Here is a 22,889-nt window from a genome sequence, read left to right as displayed (position 1 = left end):
TTGCCACTTGGAAAAGTCAGCATTTTATTTGTTACTTCCATTAAAATAAAAATGGAATGTTCCAAATAAATGAGCCATATAGAAGTTTCAGTGATTGGAAAAGTACCTTTAATTATATAAAGGGAGAAATAACCTCTGAGTTGTAGTTCAGGTGTTTGTTAATTTATCATATTATGAAGTGGCCACTCTGTGCTGTGTGCTATGAGGCATGTCAGTAAGTCAACTTGTTGGAAAGAAACTTTAAATGCACAAATGGATTAGTATAGGACATGAGTCATAAACCAATTTAACAAGAATAAATGGAATTTGGCAAGGCCCTAGACAGCAGTGGGAGTGGCTTATGCATTCTTGAAGAGAACTCAAAATTGTCAAGTGAGCAGGTCTCATCGTCCCTGGGCTGGAAGATCCCACCTTATGAAAACAAGGTCACCATATGTGTATGTGTATATGTATATGTATATGTATATGTATATGTATATGTATATGTATATGTATATGTCATCGTTTTTCTTGCTAGTGTTTTTTGCCCACCCTCTTCAAGGCTGGCCACCATGAAGGAAGGCTCTGCTGCTGTAGGCTTTTTTTTTTTTAAGGGAAAGAGTTTATTGGGGGAAACTTGACAGACAGGAGGGAAGGGGCGAAGAAGGAAAAGGGGGAAGGAGAGTGTAAGAGAGAGACAGAGACAGAGAGGAAGAGAGAGAGAGAGCAAGTGAGCCATGTGGTCAGGAACAGGTTATTTAAAAACTTTGCCCAGGGGGTGGGCAGGGAAGTAGGAACTGTGAGTTTCATTAGTACAAAGGTGGAACTTGACACCGGTAGTTGGGCCATGTGGCTACCTGGCTTCCAGTAATGGCGGCGGGGGCTAGAACTTAGGGTGTAGATCACACCATAGATAAGACTGTGCCATTTTACTAACATTCCCCACTTTTGTTTTTTGTAAAGCAGGAGTAGTATGAGATTACATTCGTCCCAAAGGTCCAGGAGGGGTAGAGGGATGGTGATATATCTTTAGAGCTACTTCCTGCTGACAAGAGGCGATGAGATACCCTTCACTGGCATGGGGTGGTGTCTCAAGCCACTGTCTCCTGGGTGGGGAGCTGAGTATATCCCTGTAGCAGCATTTGGTTGACCACTGGGTTGCTGAAGGCCTTGGTTCATTCCATTATCAACTCCTGTAAACACTTAAGCAGACACAGTAGTATAAAAGACAGGGTGAGAATAGCAACCAATGATCCTAAGAGTGGCATTAACCAGATAATGAGAAGATTTCATAGAGGAGAGGAAATGAGGGGGGTTCTCTGGACCCTTGTGAGGACAGTTTGATGGATGTGCTTTAAAGCTGATCTCAACCAAGCCTGGGAAAAGGTCCACTCAACTTTTGTGGGTAGAGGGGTTTGTCTGTAGAGAAATTCTGAATAATCATACAACATTAAGTGGGGGAAAGGACCATTAATATACACAGGTTGGGAGTAGAGCCATTGATGTAAGAGTAGAGGCTATGATTACAAAGGAATGAGGCCCCAAGTGGGCTAGACAGGGTCTAGAACAAAGGACAGAGTCATTACTAAAAGACCTAAGAAAGGTGCTATCTAAGCCACAACTAAGTTTTCTGATTGAGAGGCAAATAGAAACTGACAGAAGGGGCTTGATAATAATCTGGTGGGCTTTAAGGCCTTGTCAGTTATGAGGCCCGGACCTATCTATCTCTTCACATGGGGTGCATCATAAGGGAGGTGTGAACCTCTTTGGGGAAGATACCCTGTTGTATTCCATTACCTAGCTGGCCTGGGAGGTGAGCTGGCCAGGTAAGGGCAAGTGGTATCTCTAATAGGAAATTTGTAGTTCTGCCTGCAATGTCACTGACCCTACTTGGCCATCCCCTCAGCAGCAATGGTCACCTTGGAAGCTGGGCCAAGTGAAGAGCTTTTCAGCTTGGAGGCAGCAAGACCTGTGGCTCTGACCTAGGCGTCCTTTGACTCCAGGGCAGTTCCATTTCTAGTGATCCAACTCTTGGTTGGCAGGGCTGCCAGGGCTCTTCATAAGCTGACTTCTGCTGAAGTCCTGGCTTTCCACATCGAAAACCAATGCAGTGGACTGGCTTGTTGGGTCTCTTTGAGGGCAGATCGCTGTACAGAGCAGTCTTTAATAGGCCTGCCACCTAACTTTACATTGCTTCTGATGCCTAGCTTTCTTTTCCTCCTGGTTTTGTTAAAGCAGACCAGAGGATGCAAGTCAAGGGGGTGCTCAAGTCCTATCTAATCTTTGGTGGCCTAAATTAGAAGTCTGTCATCACAGGCATGTTCTGGTAGTGGTTTTTCTGAGGTAGACAATGCCCATGAGGAAAACTATATGCTCAGTTTAAAACTTTCTCTCCCTTTGTTTGGTCTGAGAAGGAGGCTTTGCCTGTTTACTGTGCCCATGGGAAAGTAAGTCTAGTTGTGAAATTATAATTTAAGCTTTCACTTTAGCTATGCTATTACAGAAAATGTTAGCCATCCCTTTTATAAGATATAAAGATCAAATTGTGCATCTTGGAGAGTCCTTCAGAATAGAATTAGTTTCCTACCTCAAAGGGAATAGAGAAATGAGGGAGCAAATCCCAGATTGCTCACTGACAATAGCAATATCAAGTGAAAACTTGGCAAGCAGTTTCAATCATTGAATAACAACTTAGGAAAACATTTACCAGAAGGTTCAATTCCTTCCATAAATTTTAAGAATATATGTCTTTGGAAGCATCTCTTGAATTTCTAACATGGTGTAGCTTGTTTAACCAGCAAATTCAAGCACAAGCATATAAAAATGCTTTTAGTTTCTACCAACAGATTTAAAACATCTGATACAGAGATTCAGGTCACATGAATCAAAATGTTCTCTTTGATTACTTTTAGCCATTTAAATTGATGAGCAATCTTTTATCTAGAAACCAATTAAAACAAAGCTCTTAATAAATTTTCCCATGTAAACATACAATATATACACATATAACACACAAGATAGAACAATAAAGCAGTTTAAATAATAGTTTTTTAAAAAATATTTAACTCCTTTTTGTAAATTACCAATTGATTCAAATTATTTTCTGCTCTTAGTAACCTCAGTTAACCATATTTTCTCTCAGTTGGTACCTGTAATGCATTATTGGCTTCATCTGTTTACAGAGTTATCCCAAAGCACTGAATACAATATATGTGGCTGGAAAAAGTCCATTGGAACCTATACAAACCTGTGGATGACAAAAGACTTTAAATAGCCATGTTTAAAATTATAAACTCATTACCCAACAAGAGGCACTTGCTTACTTCACACAGTATTTTTGAAAGCACCTGTAGGATTTTAGAAAGCATTTAACCCTTTTAGGCCTCTAGGGTTTTCTCATTAAGATAACCATCATGTCTAGAAACACAAGATCAGACATTTATATCAGTAGCATTTTATATTATAAAAATATAAAATTTAGCACCACTTTACATCTTGACAGTACTTCTAACATAATCCAAATAGCCCGATTAGTTGGTGTCTCTACAAGATGAGAGACATACATCCAAACTGGAAAAATCAAAGTCCAAATTTACTGGAAATTTCAAAATCTAAATTCTTTGGAACTTTTATTTTTTGAATGCCTGTCAGGATGCCTAGAAGGCTTAAAATATCTTGTTGAAATAAGATCCCTTAACATCATGACATAATATAGACCAAATTTGATCATTGTTACAAGGTGATTATTCAAATGTTTTATAATAAGCATATATTTAAATAACCCATAGCTCTTAATAAAAAACTCAGCTGTTTTTAAACAATTAGAATTTAGCAGAGATGTCAAGAAAACATAATAGATTTAAATAAGGTAACATGTCAAATTTCAGCCTGAGTTATTTTAAGCAGTGTTGAACTATTTTTATGGACAGTTTATGAAAACATATTTGTTAAACCCAAATAGTTTTTCTATAGAATATAACATGCTGAATTTACCAAAGTTTACATTTAGATGCATTTATCTCATTTGCCTTTACTCAATTTAAATTAGCAGTTACACGTAAATGACTTAAGATGCTGATATTATATCTCTATCTGAATTCAATTAAAATTAAAATTGTATTCATCTAAAACAAATACTAATTACTCATTGCTGTTTCATTGAGTACTGATTACCTGGAAACCTGTTAAAATAAATTGCAAAATAAGTCCAGCAAGTTACAAAGCAATATTTTTAAAGGTAGTGATCTTCCTAGATTTGAAGAGAGAAATTTCTTCAAACTCAGTGTCTAGTTACAGTTGCTTTTTTTTTTTTTTTTTACACTAAAAACACCTTAGGACCATGACATCATAGTCAGTCAGCCACTTGGGACTGCCTCTGAAAAAAAGGTTCAGGCAGCTGCAACACAGTTCCCAAAGGTGATGGTGGGCCAGAGACAAGACAAGAAGTGGAGGTCAAAAGACCTGATTTTCCTTTCTGGCTTGCTCATGATAAAACAAAAGAGCCATCAGAAGGGTGGGATACCTAATTTGTTTCTCAATAAGCAGGGAGCTCAAAAGGATGGGATTACCATTCTCTTGCTATTCTTATGGTAGAACTGGAACAAGAAAGGGAGGGGCAAAGACCAGTTGGAGGACAAGGGCTGGAGAGTGAAAGTGTGGAGACAGCCATTCCCAAACTTGCTGGAGGGTCATTGATAAAACAGGGAGAGTAGACTTTGGACCAAGCCTGGTTCTAAGATAATGTCGGAATTCCTGGGTGGGAGGAGGAGGTACAATGAACCGAGACAGTGAAGAGTTGGGGCCGCAAACGTAGTAGGCAGAGGTTTTGGCTCAGGCCTTTGAGCTCTAGTAGAAACTTTGGATGCCAACAGGATCTGGGCCAAAGAGCAGGAAGTACACATAGAAGGTTTAGATTGAAGACAGAAAAAGCTGGAGCATACGGGATCTCCTTCCATTTTCCTGAACACTCGCAGAAGTGATAAAGATCTTGAATGTTATCAGGGCCAGATATACCATGGAGGGGCCACTTTGATTGTCTGTTAGGGTCATACATGGGCCATGCTCAATTACAGAGAAAAATGAGGCATCAACATTTGTGGGCTGGAGCCAGTTTGGGAGGGACCATATTACTGAGGAGGCTACCAAGAGGAGAATCAGATGGAACACAGGAAGAGAAGGTTCCCATTGCAACCTATAGAGTCAGATTGGTCGATAGCAAGTATCCTTGAAATCCTGGCCATCTGACTAATGAGAGGATATGGGAGCAGAAGGCGGGGTCATCACCCAAGTGCCCACTGGAACCCAGGGCTTAGCCTGTAGATGGGAAACAGAAGGTTGAGTCTTCACCCACACCCACTGTTGCCCAGACACAGCATCCGTAGAGACTAAAAGCCTTTGGAAGTTGTGGTTGGCACCAAGAGCTAGGACTTTTAGATGAGCAGACAAGAGTAGAACCACAACTGAAGTAGAAGTCGCTGTGAGAATTTCCCATTCTGTGTCTTGTCTTAGAATTTGAAAGGCCAGTGTGTGGATGGAGATCACGGAGCATTCAGTGCTGTGGAAGGAGTTCTAGGGGTGTGTTTTGTGACTGGCAGAAATTCAGGACCCCAGAGCAGCTCAGAGAGCCCCGAAGGGAGAGCAAAGTCACTAGGGGAGCCTGGATCCGGGTCACAGCACCAACGTAAGGCTGCCACAAAAACACACCAAACACCAGAGTAAGGGAAAGAGTTTACTGGGGGAACCCAATGGACTGGAGGGAAGGGGCGAAGAAGGAAAAGAGGAGGAAAGAGAGCATAAGAGAGAGAGACAGAGACAGAGTAGCCAGGAGACAGAGAGGAAGAGAGCACTGCTGTAGGCTTTAGTGTGACCCAAAGTAATGCTGTTGCTCTCTATGGGTAGCATGTGGGGCGGCCAATGCTCTGAACCCAGGCTTAACAGAGGAAGTAATTTGTATTGGGTCTAGATAAGTACATAGGGTTTGGGCATCTGGATGGAAGTAAGGAGACATGTCAGCTGTCTAAGTATTTATAAGAAAGAAAATTAAGTGAACAATGGTGTATTAGCTTGGTCAGGCTGCTATAGCAAGCACCTTGGTCTGTGTGAGTTAAGCAGTGGAAATTTCTTTTTTTTTTTTTTTTTTAAGATTTTATTTATCTATTTGGAAGTCAGAGTTGCACAGAGAGAGAAGCAGAGGCAGAGAGAGAAAGAGAGAGAGAGAGAGAGAGAGAGAGAGAGAGGGCTTCCATCCACTGGTTCTCTCCCCAGTTGGCTGCAATGGCTAGAGCTGTGCTGATCCGAAGCCAGGAGCCAGGAGCCTCTTCTGGGTCTCCCACGTGGGTGCAGGGGCCCAAGGACTCAGGCCATCTTCTACTGCTTTCCCAGGCCATAGCAGAGAGCTGGATAGGAAGTAGAACAGCCGGGACTCGAACCGGCACGCATATGGGATGCCAGCACTACCGGCAGCAGCTTTACCCACTGCACCACAGTGCCGGCCTCTGGAAATTTATTTCCTCACACGTATGGAGGCTACAAGTCCAAGATGTAGGTGTCAGCAGTGTTAGTGTTCCCTGAGGCCTGTCTCCTGGGTTTGTAGGTAGTGTCTTCTCCCTGTGTCTTCATGTGACCTGTGTTTGTGCCCTAACCTCTTCTTATAAAGACTCCAGAGTTATTGGAGTCAGGTATATCATAGAACATCATTTGAACATTATTACCTCATTAGGTCTTTACCTATCTCTTCATTACCTCTCTTAGAAAAGACCTGTGCAGTCACAGGCTGAAGTGTTGAGAGCTAGGACTTCAACATACAGGTTTTGGGGAGCGGTGTGTGTCATAATTTGGCCCATAAACATGGTTTCTTTTTCCTCAACTGAAGTCAGGTTTAATAAGAATGTAATTTCTATGATTCAGTAACTATAGGAGTACAATGAAAGTCTCCATAACCAGGTTCCTGCCCCATTTCCTCCGTATCTGGGTTCCTGAGTCCCAGTGTCTCTTGTGTGGCTCTGTCAGCAAATGTGTGGAGCGAACCCCCGTGACAACAAAGGAAAGACCACACAGATATCCACTCACATCGCTGCTTGCTCATGCTCGTGTGCACCTTTCATTGCTGTGTGAGGTAACATGTTCTACAAATAGCCCCACAGGGCCTTTTTGGTCAGGATGGACACTGGTGGTTACCCTAGACAAGGAAGGTATTTGTACTGAATCAAAACTTTCATTGGGAATTTTTTGCATAGTTTATTTGAAAGCCAATATTGGGCTTACTATTTAAGAACTACTTTAATTTATGGAATTTTGGCAAATTTCCATAACAGTCTTACAAGGTACAGAACATTAAAAGGTAAGGGGAGGGAAATAAAGAAGGATTAATTAATATATATATATATATATATTTGCTTAAAGCTGAACTGCTCCTAAGTGGCAGAAACAGAGTGTGAAACTGTATTTTGTCATTACCAGTTTAACATATGATAATTTCCATTTTAGGAGGTGAAATAGAGACTCTTCCAGGAAATTCAGGCTGCTTAAAAATCTCTGATTGATTAAATTCAGAAATGAATGGGACATTACTTTTTATTAGCATTAAGACTGGTTGCTTTCACCAGCTCATTGTCATCAGTAGAAAGAAACACAAGTTAGTGTGTAGGCATTCTGGCTTCATTGAGAATCCAGGGAATAATCTTTCTAACAAAACTGTTGTTATTTTCATGTGCAATCAAATTGGTGACAAAAATCAATTTATTTTCAGAAACAACATTTAACCCAGTTTTAAACTCCCTCTTAAAACATGTAAGCATTGCTTGTGTAGACAGGTGCAGAAAGCCTCATACTGGCCCATTTCCTTCCCTGCTTCCAGCTCTGTGGCTGTGAGCAAGCTTCTTCATCTCTTTGATCCTCTTTTCCTGGTTGTTAAGGCAGAGAGTAATAACACCTGGTATTTAGTGTGAAGATTAGATAGGATGATAATGTACCTTGGGAGAAAATTCCTGGACAAAACAGGTGGTACAAAACCACTAGCAAGAGCCTCTATTCAAAGAATTAGTAGGTAGGTTACACTAAGAAATAGTGGTTTTTAACCAAGAGGGTGAGGAGCTTCCAGAGCTCACAGTTCAAACGTGTGACTGATGCCTCTGATGTGTCAACTTGCTGTAAGATGTTCCTGGTCTTTTTTCCCTCTTTTCTTCATAGATGATCCTTGTAGCCATATTTTCAGAAACTGGATTTTTTGATTATTGTGCTGTAAAGGTAAGTGTGATGTTGCATTTAATTGTTGTGCACTAATAGCTGCTGTGTTTGCTTCTCTGATTTTATAATTGTAGTGAATCAAAACTATTCTTTAAAGAAATGTTTAAAATTCCATCTTGTTTTTCCAAATTGCTTTTGCAATGCTGGTTACAGTTGCTGTGCTAAGTTGTATGTTTCTGAGTGACACTTTCAATTTTTTATTTTTTTTATTCTTATTATTTTTTTTTTTGACAGGCAAAGTGGACAGTGAGAGAGAGAGACAGAGAGAAAGGTCTTCCTTTGCTGTTGGTTCATCCTCCAATGGCCGCCGCAGCCAGCGTGCTGCGGCCGGCACACCGCGCTGATCCAATGGCAGGAGCCAGGTGCTTCTCCTGGTCTCCCATGGGGTGCAGGGCCCAAGCACTCTACTGCACTCCCTGGCCACAGCAGAGAGCTGGCCTGGAAGAGGGGCAACCGGGACAGAATCCGGCGCCCCGACCGGGACTAGAACCCGGTGTGCCGGCGCCGCAAGGCGGAGGATTAGCCTAGTGAGCCGCGGCGCCGGCCTGAGTGACACTTTCAGCTTCTGCATTAATACATGAAGAAGGCTATCAAGGAAAAGAGTAGTCAGGTTGAATATTTGCATAATATTATTTGAATCAGCTGATGAGAGCTACACATCAAACATTATTTTGCATGTTAGAGCATTTAAATATTTTAAGGCATTAGCCTCTGATTATTTTGTCTTTTGATGAAGAACTTTAATGATTACTATCTAAATATTGATCATACACAGACTCATTCTTTTTTAAGTTAGAGAAAAGCATACTTGTTTTTAAAAATCCCTTAAAGGTCTTATTTTAAAAGTTTATTAGTAATATTATATTTGATTAACATATTATAATTATATACACGTATGGGGTATGGTACGATGTTTATAAATATAGATGAATACACACAAACACATGCAGGGGCTTCAAAAAGTTTATGGATTTTCCATGAAATTTTGGAAGCACCCTCACATATACACATGTGGGATGGCTAAATCAAACTAATTTATGTATGCATCATTTTGTTTGCCTCTCTTTTTTTATGGTAAGGCATTTGAAATGTGCTTTTAGTAATTTTGAAATATATAATACATTATTGTTAACTGTACAGAGGTGCCCTCCAAAGTCTGTGGAGTGTAGTATCAAAAAAGAAGTTTATTTCGATTTTACAAGGTTTGAACTCCATGTGCAGGTTTTTCTTTTTTTTTTTTAACTTTTATTTAATGAATATAAATTTCCAACATACGATTTATGGATTACAATGGCTTCCCCCCCATACCGTCCCTCCCACCCACAACCCTCCCCTATTTCCACAAACCTTTTGAAGACCTTTCATAGTTACTCTTCTATACAATGGATCTCAAAACCTAGCCCTCTGTCTGAAACTTGGTGCCCTTTCATGAGCAGCTCCTCATTCTCTTCCCTCCTGACCCTGCCAGCCCCTGGTAGCTGCCGTTCTGCTCTTTACTTCTGAGATTGACTTGTTAAACTTCCGTAAGTGAATGAAGCATGCAATATTTGCTTTTCTGTGCTTGGCTTATTTCATGGAACACAATGTCTTCAGCTTTACTCACGATATCACATTTGAAAGAATTTCCTTCCTCTTTAGGGCTGAATAGTGTTCCACTGTATATACCACATTTTCTTTACCCATTCATTTGCTGACGGGCACTTATGTTGACTGCATGTCTTGGCTACTGTGAATAGTGCTACCATGAGCTTGGGAGTACAGATTTCCTTTTGACATGCTAATTTCATTCCCTTTCTATATATACTGAGAGATGGGATTGCTGATTCACACGGTAGTTCTAGTTCTAGTTTTTTGAGGAACCTGTATACTGTTTTCCATAATGGCTGTATCAATTTACATTCCTACCAACAGTGTGTAAGTTCCCTTTCCTCTGCTCATTGCCAATACTTGTTATCTTTCTTGTTTTGAAAAAAGCTATTCTTTTTTTTTTTTAAACTTTTATTTAATGCATATAATTTTCCAAAGTACGACTTATGGATTACAATGGCTTCCCCCACATACCGTCCCTCCCACCCACAACCCTCCCCTTTCCCACTCCCTCTCCCCTTCCATTCACATCAAGATTCATTTTCGATTATCTTAATATACAGAAGATCAGCTTAGTATACATTAAGTATGGATTTCAACAGTTTGCTCCCACACAGAAACATAAAGTGAAAAATAATAGATGATTTTTTTAAATGATGATGAAATCAGAGCAGACCTATTGTCATGTTTAATCCCAGTGAGAGTCAAGTTGGGAATTGATAATTTCTCTCTTTTTTTTTTTTTTTTACAGAGGATCAGTTTAGTATGCATTAAGTAAGGATTTCAACAGTTTGCACCCCCATAGAAACACAAAGTGAAATATATTGTTTGAGTACTCGTTATAGCATTAAATCTCAATGTACAGCACATTAAGGATAGAGATCCTACATGAGGAGTAAGTGCACAGTGACTCCTGTTGTTGACTTTACCAATTGACACTCCTGTCTATGGCATCAGTAGTCTCCCTATGCTCCAGTCATGAGTTTCCAAGGCTATGGAAGCCCTCTGAGCTCTCCGACTCTTATCTTGTTTAGACAAGGTCATAGTCAAAGTGGAGGTTCTCTCCTCCCTTCAGAGAAAGGTACCTCCTTCTTTGATGACCTGTTCTTTCCACTGGGATCTCACTCGCAGAGATCTTTTGCCAGAGTGTCTTGGCTTTCCATGCCTGAAATACTCTCATGAGCTTTTCAGCCAGCTCCGAATGCCTTTAGGGCTGATTCTGAGGCCAGAGTGCTATTTAGGACGTCTGCCATTCTATGAGTCTGCTGAGTATCTCACTTCCCATGTTGGATCACTCTCCCCTTTATTTACTCCATCAGTTAGCATTAGCAGGTACTAGACTTGTCTATGTGCTCCCTTTGACTCCCAGTCCCTTCACCATGACCAACTGTGAACTGAAACTGATCACCTGGAACAGTGAGATGGCATTGGTACATGCCACCTCGATGGGATTGAATTGGAATTCCCTGGTATGCTTCCAACTCCACCACTTGGGGCAAGTCAGCCTGAGCATGTCCCAAATTATACATCTCTTCCCTCTCCCATTCCCACTCCCATGTTCAACAGGGATCACATTTCAGTTAATTTTCAACACTTAAGAATAACTGTGCATCAATTACAGATCTAAACCAGTCATATTAAGTAGAACAGATAAAAAAACTACTAAGAGGGATAATGTATTAAGTTGTTCATTAACAGTCAGGGCTATGCTGATCAAGCCACCATTTCCCATAGTGTCCACCTCACTCCAACAGGTTTCCCTCTTGGTGTTCAGTCAGTCGTCACCGATCAGGGAGAACATATGGTATTTGTCCCTTTGGGACTGGCTTATTTCACTCAGCATGATGTGTTCCAGATTCCTCCATTTTGTTGCAAATGACTGGAAAAAAGCTATTCTAACAAATGTAATGTGATATCTCATTACTAGTAGTGCAAAGACTAGTTCTATGCTTGACATTTTTTGAAGCCAAAAGTTATTTAAAAAATATTTACTCAGCAAAGCCCTTTGCAAACTCTGAAAGATAGAACCAAGCTATGATTTTTTGCCATCATTGATCAATATCATGCACATTCCAGGTAAATACCTTCCATCTTCCTCCCAATACCCTTACATCTCCAAAAGATAAGCAGCCGTTAGGGTCTCATGGAGCCCAAATGACACAGTCCAGGTTGTCTAACCAAAATACTAGATGACATTAATGGGATTGAGGCTCCTCACCTTGTGACAATCCCCTGTCATGGGGGTATTGTGAAAAAGAATTAAGGAGAGAGAGTGCAGGCCCAAATGGATTTAGAATGTCCAGGGACTGTGGTCCCTAGTTTGACCAGCATAATCTTATCTTTTTTTAAAAAAAATTTTTTTTGACAGGCAGAGTGGACAGTGAGAGAAAGAGACAGAGAGAAAGGTCTTCCTTTGCCGTTGGTTCACCCGCAAATAGCTGCTACAGCCAGCATGCTGTGCTGATCTGAAGCCAGGAGCCATGTGCTTCCTCCTGGTCTCCCATGCAGGTGCAGGGCCCAATCACTTGGCCCATCCTCTGCTGCCCTCCCGGGCCACAGCAGAGAGCTGGCCTGGAAGAGGGGCAACTGGGACAGAATCCGGTGTCCTGACTGGGACTAGAACCGGGGTGCCGGTGCCGCAGGTCGAGGATTAGCCTATCGAGCCGCGGCACCGGCTGCATAATCTTATCTTAGCAGACTTAGGGCTCTGTGGGTGTAACTTTTAACCCATCATACAACGTTGATGTGGATCCCTGTTTCTTAGAATCAATAGTGAAAAGTAGCATCTCTTCTATGAACCTGCTGATTTTGGCTTTTTCCTTCCTGCATGTGTGTGTGTCCCAGGCCTACCGCCTGTCCCGGGGAAGAGTGTGGACCATGATCATCATGCTGTGTCTCATTGCTGCCGTCCTTTCAGCCTTTTTAGACAACGTCACCACGATGCTCCTCTTCACTCCTGTGACCATAAGGTTTGCAGAGTACTTCCACCAAGGGTATCGCAGCTGGTCTCAGGGCAGCTGTGTGCTCTGGCTTGAGGCTCTGTTCTTACATGCAGGAAAATGTGGTAAGGCAGAGACAGCACCAACCGTTTTCCTGCAGAACAACTCACTGCATTCCAGTCCAGAGAGCATTGGTTTTGTGTGACTTCAGGGCACTCCTCAGACAGCACTGTGACAATAGCATGGCCTGCAGGACACTGGAAGACACAGTTCTTGCTTTCCTGGAGATTATGCTTCATTGGGGAATGCGCAGAGAAGGATCTTTGTCCCAGACCATCAGGTTCTTGTTCTCCCCTATCAGCATCTTCTACCTGGGCTGGCTCAGCAGGTTATACACACGGGCGTGAGAGCCCCTGGCTTGGCCTCACAGGGGTGTATAGTGGGAATATGGAAAATCCAGAGACTTGGAGGATTGTAGGACTGTCTGGGTGCTCCAGAGTCAGGGCTTAGCCTGGAAAAACTCTGTGGGGTTCTCTTTGGGAAAGAGAACTTCTGTTCAGTTTAACTCCAATTCTTTTTTTCCCCCATGATGTGAATAGTGGCACTACTTTTATTTTCTTCCATTTGTGACAGATTATGTGAGGTGCTCAACCTTGATCCGAGACAAGTCCTGATCGCGGAAGTGATCTTCACAAACATTGGAGGAGCTGCCACTGCCATTGGGGACCCACCCAATGTCATTATTGTTTCCAACCAGGAGTTGAGGAAGATGGTATGTACCGGGGAGTAGTGTTGCCTTCAAACTACCAAGTATTGTCCTGGACATGCTCCCTTGGCACTCTCCCAGCGTGGTAGAATCCTTTCTAAGTGTTAATGAAAATCCATATTCTGAAGATCACCTCTTCATAGTAGGTGCTGTTAGTCATCTCAAGAGTAGGATATTAGGTGAGGGATCCTCTAATGTAGACTGAACTGATCTGAATTGTCTCAGTGCTTGTTCTGATAAATTTTTAAACACACTATTTGATGACAAGGTTTATTTAGTTGTGATACATCAGTTGTATTAATCGGAACTGAATTTTCTTCTAATATTAAGAAAAAAGTGATGTGTCTTCCGTCACTGCAGAAATGAGATTCTTCTCAACTGTAGTAGAAGTTCAGTGATGAAGAACTTAAAATTTCTTGTAAGGATTAGAAAAATTAAGGTTTTTAGAAATCTTTGAAAGTCCTTATTAATATAATTTCGTAACAATGGTACACAACACCTCAGTTACAGAATAACAGGGAAGAAATTCAACAAGAAGTTCCCCAGGGTGATCAAGGAGTATATATTTTCATCAAAGCATCCAAGTTATACCCAGATTCTCTAGAACATGGTGGGCCTACAGTGTAGCCATCAATACCTAATAGCCATGAATTCTTAAAGCTTTAAATAGCAATCAATGTAATTTACTACCCTAACGGACTAAATGAGAAAATCACATGATCATCTCAATAGATGTAGAAAAACTTGGCAAAATCCAATATCCATTACTGATAAAATATCTCAGTAAGCTGGAAAAAGAAGAGAACATTAAAAACCTTGATGGAAAACCTACATGCAACATCATACTTAATTGTGGAAAATTTAGTGTTTTCCTGTAAGATCCTAAACAAGACAAGGATGTCTGTTTTCATTTCTTCTTATGAGTGTGGTTTTGGGGAGAGAGTGAGAGAGACCTTCCATTACTATTTCACTCCATAAATGCCCGCAACTACCAGCTCTGGGCCAGGCCAAAGCAAGGAGCCAGGAATTCCATCAGTCTTCCACATGAATGAAAGGGATCCAAATACTTGGACTATCATCATTTTCCTCCCAAGCACATTGGCAGGAAGATACATTGGAAACAGAGGAAGCACTTGATTGCAGGCAGTCCAGGATGGGATGCTGTATTAAGCTGCTGCACCACATTGCATGCCCCTTGTTCAATTCTTTGTTGGAGGCTGCAGCTTATAGGATACACAAGGAAAGAAATACAAGTTATCCATTTTGTAAACAAAGAATTAAGTCAGTCTTTAGGGGCCAGTGCCATGGCTCACTTGGTTAATCGTCTGCCTGCAGCCCCAGCATCCCATATGGGCACCGGGTTCTAGTCCCGGTGCTCCTCTTCTGGTCCAGCTCTCTGCTGTGGCCCAGGAAGGCAGTAGAGGATGACCCAAGTTCTTGGCCCCTGCACCAGCATGGGAGACTGGGAGGAGGCACCTGGCTCCTGGCTTCGGATTGGTGTAGCTCCAGCCATAGCGGCCACTTGGGGGATGAACCAATGGAAGGAAGACCTTTCTCTCTGTCTCTCTCTCTCTCTCTCTCTCACTGTCTTACTCTATCTGTCAAAAAACAAAAACAAAAACAAAAATCAGTCTGTATTTGCATGTGGCAGAGTTGTCCATGTGGAAAATCTGATTCAATCTACAAAATAGCTCTTATAATTGGTATAATTATAAGATTATAGGATATGAGATCAATATACAAAAAATCAAGTTTCTGAATTCTATGACTAAATAATTTAGAATTGAAATAAAAATGTAATCTACAATAGCATAAATATATAGAATACTTTTGGGTAAATCTGATCAAACATATACATAGCCTGTATACTAAAAACTATATCATATTGCATAGTAAAGAAGACCTATATAAGAGGTATATTCTGTTCATGGATCTGAGGAATGAATATATAACTGTTCTCCAAAATGGACTATAGATTCATGCAATGATCCTCAAAACCATTTTTTGGTAGAAATTTACAAGATGTTCCTAAAATACAGATAGAGATTAAAAGTATCTAGAATAGCTTAAAATAAATTAGGAGGATCAGTACTAGCTTATTTCAAGATTTATTTTAAAGGCACTTTAACTGACAGGTATTGGTATTAAGATGGATAGATATATAGAATAAAGTAGGGAGCCAAAATATAGGCCCTCACATACATGAAAAACTGATTTTGACAAAGATGCTAAGCCAATCTAGTAGACAATGGATAGTATTTTCCACAAAACAGTCCTAGAACAAATGGGTATTGATTTGCAGAAAAAAATTAGGTTTTACACGACTCCAGCTATCTACAAAATTTAATTCAAACTGAATGAAAGGCAAAAGTTTAAAACCTGAAACTAAACTTCAGTAGAAAAAATAGATTAGAGTACAATGGTATAGAAATAGTTCAAGTGAGGATGTGGCTCCTTTATTTTCTTAGGCCGTTTTTATTTTAATTAAACATTTTTTTTAGCTTAGAATGGTTTTAGAGACTGGCTTTCAATTTCTGCTATTTTTCTTTTTTTCCCTGCTATTTATGCCCATGTGTTAATGAGTGCTGCAACAGTTGAACTGCGCCAATGAGCATCATATTACTATTAGTGTCAAACCCTAGGCATGATGCCTTTCTTGGATACAAATTGCATCAACTGTGCTTCACTTTGAGTCTTCCCTTAGAGCCCCAGATCTAAATGCTCTGATTTAAATGGTGGGGCATCATCCAATACAGGCTATGGGTCACTACCACATAGAAGTTGAAGGCAAGGCACAATCTGTCAGACCATTCCCAGTTTCCTCCATGGCATACTACAGATGCTATCCAGATACTCAAGATGCTTAAAATCTGATGGTTGGGTACACAGGTGAGCTTTGGAAGAAATATTCAAAGCACCCCCTGGTCGTACTGAGGCTCAGCCCAGGTTCATCACACAGCCTTGTAGCACAGAACATCCTCTGGGGACATGGCCTTGGGGTTGTCCTTGTTTTATTGAAGATTTATTTTATAATGATTTGGAGATAAGGGACCTCTATATGGAGACACAAGTGAACTCACAGTTCTTAGGACAGTGTATTCAGGAGAATTAATTCGGAAAAACTCATTATCAGTAACAGCAGCACAGCTGTGTGTTGCAATGTGATGATCATATTTATGTTGCATTATTTGGTTATTTACCAATGAATTCAAATGTGAAGAAGACCAATTATGAAATAAAATCTAACTTTGAAATTAACTTAAAATATTTACAAGGAAAATTAATACTTAATATGTAATAATAAATAAGTACTAGCTTTGAAACAGTCAAGAAATCACATCTGAAAAAATCACTCACATTTTCTGAGGATTAGGCAGGAAAGACACTAAGTTATGTGGAACGTTCTTTCCACCTACCATTAACTCACCATGCTCACTTCTCTAAGGTCTTTTGTGATGACTCTGTTGTGGGACATCCAGCACTGACTGGGTTGGTGGGGTGTCCAGGATCCACCACATGGACATCCACTATTCTCCCCCAACCTGCGCCAGACCCCCTGAGAAGAATGTGAGTCACAGCACTATGGAATCCCACGTGCAACAAACCGCTGTCCTCTCATCTCTCAACAGGCCAGCCGGGATACCATCCTCTTTTAATGGTGACATTTGCCCCATATGACCATTGTAGGGACACTCATCAGTGCCAATAAAAGCTACACGAGCAGCTTTTAAACACCACTTGAAAACTGTCTTTGGGAGCGTGTGTGCTATCTTGCAAATAGAGAGGGAAGAATCACTCTGTTCCTAAATTTGTATTTATGAAATGCATGAAGTTTGTGTACCTTAAAGAAAAGATACCTGGGGAAAACAAAACAAAACAAAAAGAAAAAGACAGCTTTGCCATTGTGTCCATATGCTGTGCATGCTGGAACATTCTTCACAACTTTCCTGTCCTGCTCTGGAATTTACACGCACTTGAATGCTCCGCCTGGCTTTTCTACCCTGCTGTGTGCTGCACACACTGGAAATTTCTTTGACTACTTCCCTACCACCATGTTCTTCCTCTCCGAGTCATGGCTTTGACAGTGTTATTCGACTTGTTCCTGCTCTGCCTTGCTGACCACCTCTTTTTTTTTTTTTTTTTTTTTTTTCTGACAGGCAGAGCTAGACAGTGAGAGAGAAGGAGACAGAGAGAAAGATATTCCTTTTTCCTTTGGTTCACCCCCCAAGTGGCCGCTAAGGCTGGTGCATTGCGGCCGGTGTGCTGTGCTGATCTGAAGCCAGGAGGCAGGTACTTCCTCCTGGTCTCCCATGTGGGTGCAGGGCCCAAGGACTTGGGCCATCCTCCACTGCCTTCCTGGGCCACAGCAGAGAGCTGGACTGGAAGAGGAGCGACCGGGACGGAATCCAGTGCCCCAACTGGAACTAGAACCTGGGCTGCCGGTGCCACAGGCAGAGGATTAGCCTAGTGAGCCGCGGTGCTGGCCCTGACCACCTCTTAATCTCTATTGTGAATTTTTTGCTCCCAGGGCTGGCACTGTGGCTTCATGGGTAAAGCTGCTACTTGCAGTGCTGGCATCCCATTTGGGTGCCAGTTTGAGTCCTGGCTGCTCTACTTCCAATCTAGCTCCCTGCTAGTGTGCCTGGGAAAGCAGCAGAGGATGACAAGGCCATAAGCAAAGTAGAAGTTCTCTCCTCCCTTTAGAGAAAAGTATATCCTTCTTTGATGGCTACTTCTTTCCACTGGGGTCTCTCTCATAGAGATCCTTCACGTAGAACATTTTTTTGCCGCAGTTTCTTGGCTTCCCATGCCTGAAATGCTCTCATGGGCCTATGAAACCATACACTCTTATAAAATGATATTGGTGGGCTAGGATTTCCTCAGTCACTTATGCCATAAATGTGTGTAGCTTACTAAGCCAAGAATGTTCTAATCGTTTTTTTTTTTTTTTTTAAAGATTTATTTATTTTACTTGGAAGTCAGAGTTACACAGAGAGAGGAGAGGCAGAGAGAGGGAGAGAGGTCTTCCATCCGATGGTTCACTCCCCAGTTGGCTGCAATGGCCGGAACTGCGCCAATCCAAAGCCAGCAGTCAGGAGCTTCTTCCAGGTCTCCCACATGGGTGCAGGAGTCCAAGGATTTGGGCCGTCCTCCACTGCTATCCCAGGCCATAGCAGAGAGCTGGATTGGAAGTGGAATAGCTGGGACTTGAACAAGCGCCCACATGGGATGCCGGCGCCTCAGGCCAGGGCATTAACCTGCTGCGCCACAGCACCGAACCCGAATGTTCTAATCTTATTCTGGGAGGGTCCTCCCTTGATTGTTTTACATTCTTCAACACAAATGAGGGCAATGTGGAAAATTTAGAAGAAAATGTCTGACTAGAGCCCCAAATAAAACAGTGCAAAATAACATTTATAGAAGCAAAGTAGAAGCAGCATCTTAAGAGAAGAAAGAACTGAGCTTAAACACTGTTGCTGGTGCAAGTATGGTCGTGGGTGTTTTTGTTATTGGGAGCATTTTAGAGAGGATTCTAAGAAATTACAGGGTTGTGTAACAGCAGCAGGGAGGCCCAGATACATGCATCTAATGAGTTTAGTGAATACTTTGACATCCCGCTGTACATTGCATCTACCTATATTGTTTCTTAAAATTATCAGCTTGTGCTTTTCTGTTCTGCAATGTTCCTACTTGATAAATCTATCCATTACCACTCGAGGAGCAACAAAATACTTCCACTTGGTGTTGTGTTATTTTTAGTGGATGTGCTCCTAGGTCCTCCTTACTCCTCTTTTTTTTCCCTTTCATCTGCTCATCATTTTTTAATTCAATTGCTCAACTATTTCTAACGAGGCAAACTTTGTAGTGATTGTATTCCATAGGGGCCAATAATTATTCAGGATACAGATACTTCTGCCTTTGTGTGCCACTTCCTCTGAGAAATATTAACAATTACATTTTATGACTCGACCTAAAGACAAATGCATTTATCTTACTTTTAAACCATTTTTTTGCTGATCCCAAAGTTCACTTTTTGCTTCTTATTTTAAGGGTAATTAAAATATTTCATGAGCTCCTAAAATATTCTGGACACTTCCCAGTCATGTATCTGGAGCATGAATTCTGTAAATAAACACAAAATTTAAGATAATACCTCAATGAAGAATTATAAGAAAAGTGATGAATTCTTGTGTAGCCATTCAAAGTATTCCATGAGCCTCACCTCTCTGTAGGTTTCCCTGCCGTCTGTCCATAAATGAGCCCATATAGCTCCATCTGTCACTTATAATGCTGTTTTCAAAGACAACCATTGGATATGCAGATAACTACAAAAGATTAAGAACTTAAGAATATCATAATTTCTAGACTTTGACACACTTTATTAGTAATGGATTCTAGCTGTGTTGTATTTTAGCAATGCTGTAAGTGGTGAATGACTTTGTCTAGAGGTGAGGGCACAAATGAACCACTTTTCTATAAGCAATAATTAATATATTTTAAATCACTGCTTCCAACCCAGGCATTTGTAAGGTGGTTTTCCTAATTCCACTTGGGTATAGTCTTGGGAGCTTCACTAGTGTCCCAGGAGATCTGCTATCCTTCTGCCTGTGTAAGTAGATTTGTTGGCCCCCAAGGCAGAGCTTGACTTCCTGTGACCCGTTTAGCCACCCCACCCCACTACTGTACTCACGCCCACACTGGGGCCTCCCATGGTTGTGCTTTGTTGGCATGCCTCTGACCTTTTTTGTGACACAAGTGGTCCATGGATACTACAGAAAAGACCTCAAGTTCTCACCAAATGGACATTTTCGTGGAGTCAATGGCCTTGCCTGTTACACTGGGGGTTAAGGGCTGCTTTCACATATTTGATGAAGGTATAGAAGCACAAATTAATAAAAGAACAAAGCAAATGAATGATACTTCTGGAGTTTCCCTGAAAAAATAAACTAGCTGGTGACCATGGTACATAATCACACAGTAGTCGGTAAAGGCATGAAAGGGAAGGAAGGGCTTCCCCCAGGGACCCTGTGGCTTCTCTGGGAAGCCTTAGCTTTGGCGGCTATTCCCTGTGGAATGAGGGCTGTACTCTCCAGTCTGTTTTCAACCAAACCTAGGGGATTGAATGCGTCAGTCCAAAGATGAAGTCAGATCAAACCAAGGTTAGAATTAGATGTGATAACTTGTTTTTGTTATTTCTCAAGATGGCTTATCTTTTGTGTAAGGATTGACTTTTATACATGAGAAAAAGATAAACTTCAACATTTTCAAATGCAAGGCTTTGTGCTGGGCTCAGGACCCTTGACCCAAGGTCCCCAGAGCCCTGATATGGCCCTTTCCTCCCGACCTATCCCTCTCTGGTCCTGACATGGGAGCTGACTGCCGCCTGTGCAGAGGAAAGTCCTATTGGTCATTCCATTTCCCTTTTGCTCTTTTCAGGGCCTGGACTTCGCAGGATTCACCGCACACATGTTCATTGGGATTTGCCTCGTTCTCCTGGTTTCCATTCCACTCCTGAGACTCCTTTACTGGAACAAAAAGCTTTATAACAAGGAACCTAGTGAGATTGTTGGTGAGTGTAAACACCTCCTCATCCAGCCTCAGATTTCAATGCTGTAATGTTATTTTTTCCCCCAGGGAAATTCTTACAAACAGGCAGGAGTTGTTATCAAATGCAAAACATCAAAGAAGGGCCTGTCGTTGGGATGTTCCCTGCTCAGTGTCAGTGACTGACATGACGTCCTGGACCAGAAGCTGGCTCTGTGGAAGGGATGGTGGGAAGAAGCACTGTGTTCCTTAAGTTGTATTTATGAAATGCATGGAGTTTGTAAACCTTAAATAAAAGGTTTCTGGGAAAAAAGGAGGTGCTCTTACAATTATGCTTTAAATGGCTAGAAAGCCCCTTGTGTTTCATGGTTGGGCCTTAGACACACACACACACACACACACAGAGGGAGGGAGGGGGGGAGGGAGGAAGAGAAAGAGAGAGAGAGAGAGAGAGAGAGAGAGAGAGAATGTATTCCATCCACCAGTTCACTCTCCAAATTCCAGGAGCCAGGAACTCAATATAGGTCTCCTACGTGGGTGGCTGGAACCACACTACGTGAGCTGTCACTTCTGCCTTTGAGGGTCTGCATTAGCAGGAACATGACGTCCTGGACCAGAGGTGGGTATTGAACCCAAGTCCTCTGATAGTGGACATGGGTGTCCCAACTGGCAGCCAAATATCTGCCTCGAATATCCTGTAAAATTTTTTTAGGTTTTTAAACACACACACATTCACTCACCCCAAATGCCCATAACAGCCAAGGCTGGGCCATGCTGAAGCCAGGAGTGGGGAACTTGGTCTGAGTCTCTGGGTGAAAGGCAAGGAAAGCCTTCACATAGTGATGTTCAGAGCCCTGGGTGAAACAGTGGCCCTCTCTGAACTCACACTGAAGCTGTTCTACCACTCCATCTCCCCTTTCCTGTCCCGACAGGGCGTCTTTGTTGTCTTTCAGAAGGCCTGTTCATTGGTGGTTCTCCTCCTCCTGATCTTTCCTTCCTGTCTTCCACTCCTCTCCTCCCCTTCCTGCTCCTACTCTTCCTCTCCCTGTGTTCTTTTTCCTCTCTTCTGTCTTCTGTTTATGTTACTATAACTTCATAGATGGTTTAATGAATTGTGAGACGACTTTTCAAAAGAAAACTGTGGTTCTGTGTCTCTGAAGAGGCCCTTGAATTGTTCCCACGTTTGTTTTATTAGGAAGCTGCAATGCTAATGCCTCTTTGTAAAGCTGCAGCTTTAGAAAACTCTGTGCTAACTGCAATAGTTTCAGTGCTCATGCATCCTGCTAGTTACTTCTCAATCTGAATCTTGGCAGGCTTCCTTTGCAGTCTGAATCTCTCGGCCTGTTACTGTTGTTTTTTTTCAGCAATGCAGTAGGTCTACCACATCACAGGCGATAAGCAAGCATGTGCTGAATACAGTGGGCTTAAAAGGTGGCATTGTTAGTTTTTGATTGAACCATCATGTTCATGCTACCTCGCAGGTCTTTGGTCATTGCTGTGCCTTGCTTCTGCCTCGAGCTGGTTGCCAGCTGCTTTCGATCTTGATTGAAGGGTTTTGATCTTTTAATTCCATCTTTAATTTTTACAATATACAGTATAAGACATTGTATCGGAGTGGTTCCTGCTTTTTTTTTATCTTTAATGACAATTTTGATAAGTTTTTGTAGTGTTTTCAATGGTAAAATAGAAGTTAAATGTAAGCGTCCATGAAATATTTTAATATCTTAAGAGACAATGCCCTGACAAATCATTTCTCTCTACTTCTCTAAATAAGAAGGTGCCTGAATTCAGTGGTGGGTGAAAATCCAGTCCATTCTCTTAATGTCAGT

General features: G+C 41.7%; 1 protein-coding gene across 1 annotated transcript in view; it reads left to right on the top strand.

The window, feature by feature from the left end:
• OCA2 (OCA2 melanosomal transmembrane protein) overlaps positions 1-22,889 on the top strand; it is a 369,302-nt gene that overhangs the window by 146,636 nt on the left and 199,777 nt on the right. The window contains exons 12-15 of the mRNA XM_008269748.5: positions 8,167-8,223; positions 12,655-12,779; positions 13,383-13,521; positions 20,953-21,085. Coding sequence (XP_008267970.2) covers positions 8,167-8,223; positions 12,655-12,779; positions 13,383-13,521; positions 20,953-21,085 — 454 coding nt within the window. The remainder of the gene's footprint in view (positions 1-8,166; positions 8,224-12,654; positions 12,780-13,382; positions 13,522-20,952; positions 21,086-22,889) is intronic.

Source organism: Oryctolagus cuniculus, chromosome 12 (genome assembly GCF_051225735.1).
Source record: "Oryctolagus cuniculus isolate XC-2025 breed Fujian yellow rabbit chromosome 12, ASM5122573v1, whole genome shotgun sequence".
In the NCBI taxonomy this organism is placed as follows: domain Eukaryota; kingdom Metazoa; phylum Chordata; class Mammalia; order Lagomorpha; family Leporidae; genus Oryctolagus; species Oryctolagus cuniculus.
Note: the sequence above shows the minus strand (reverse complement) of the source record. Positions and strands in the feature narration are given on the sequence as shown.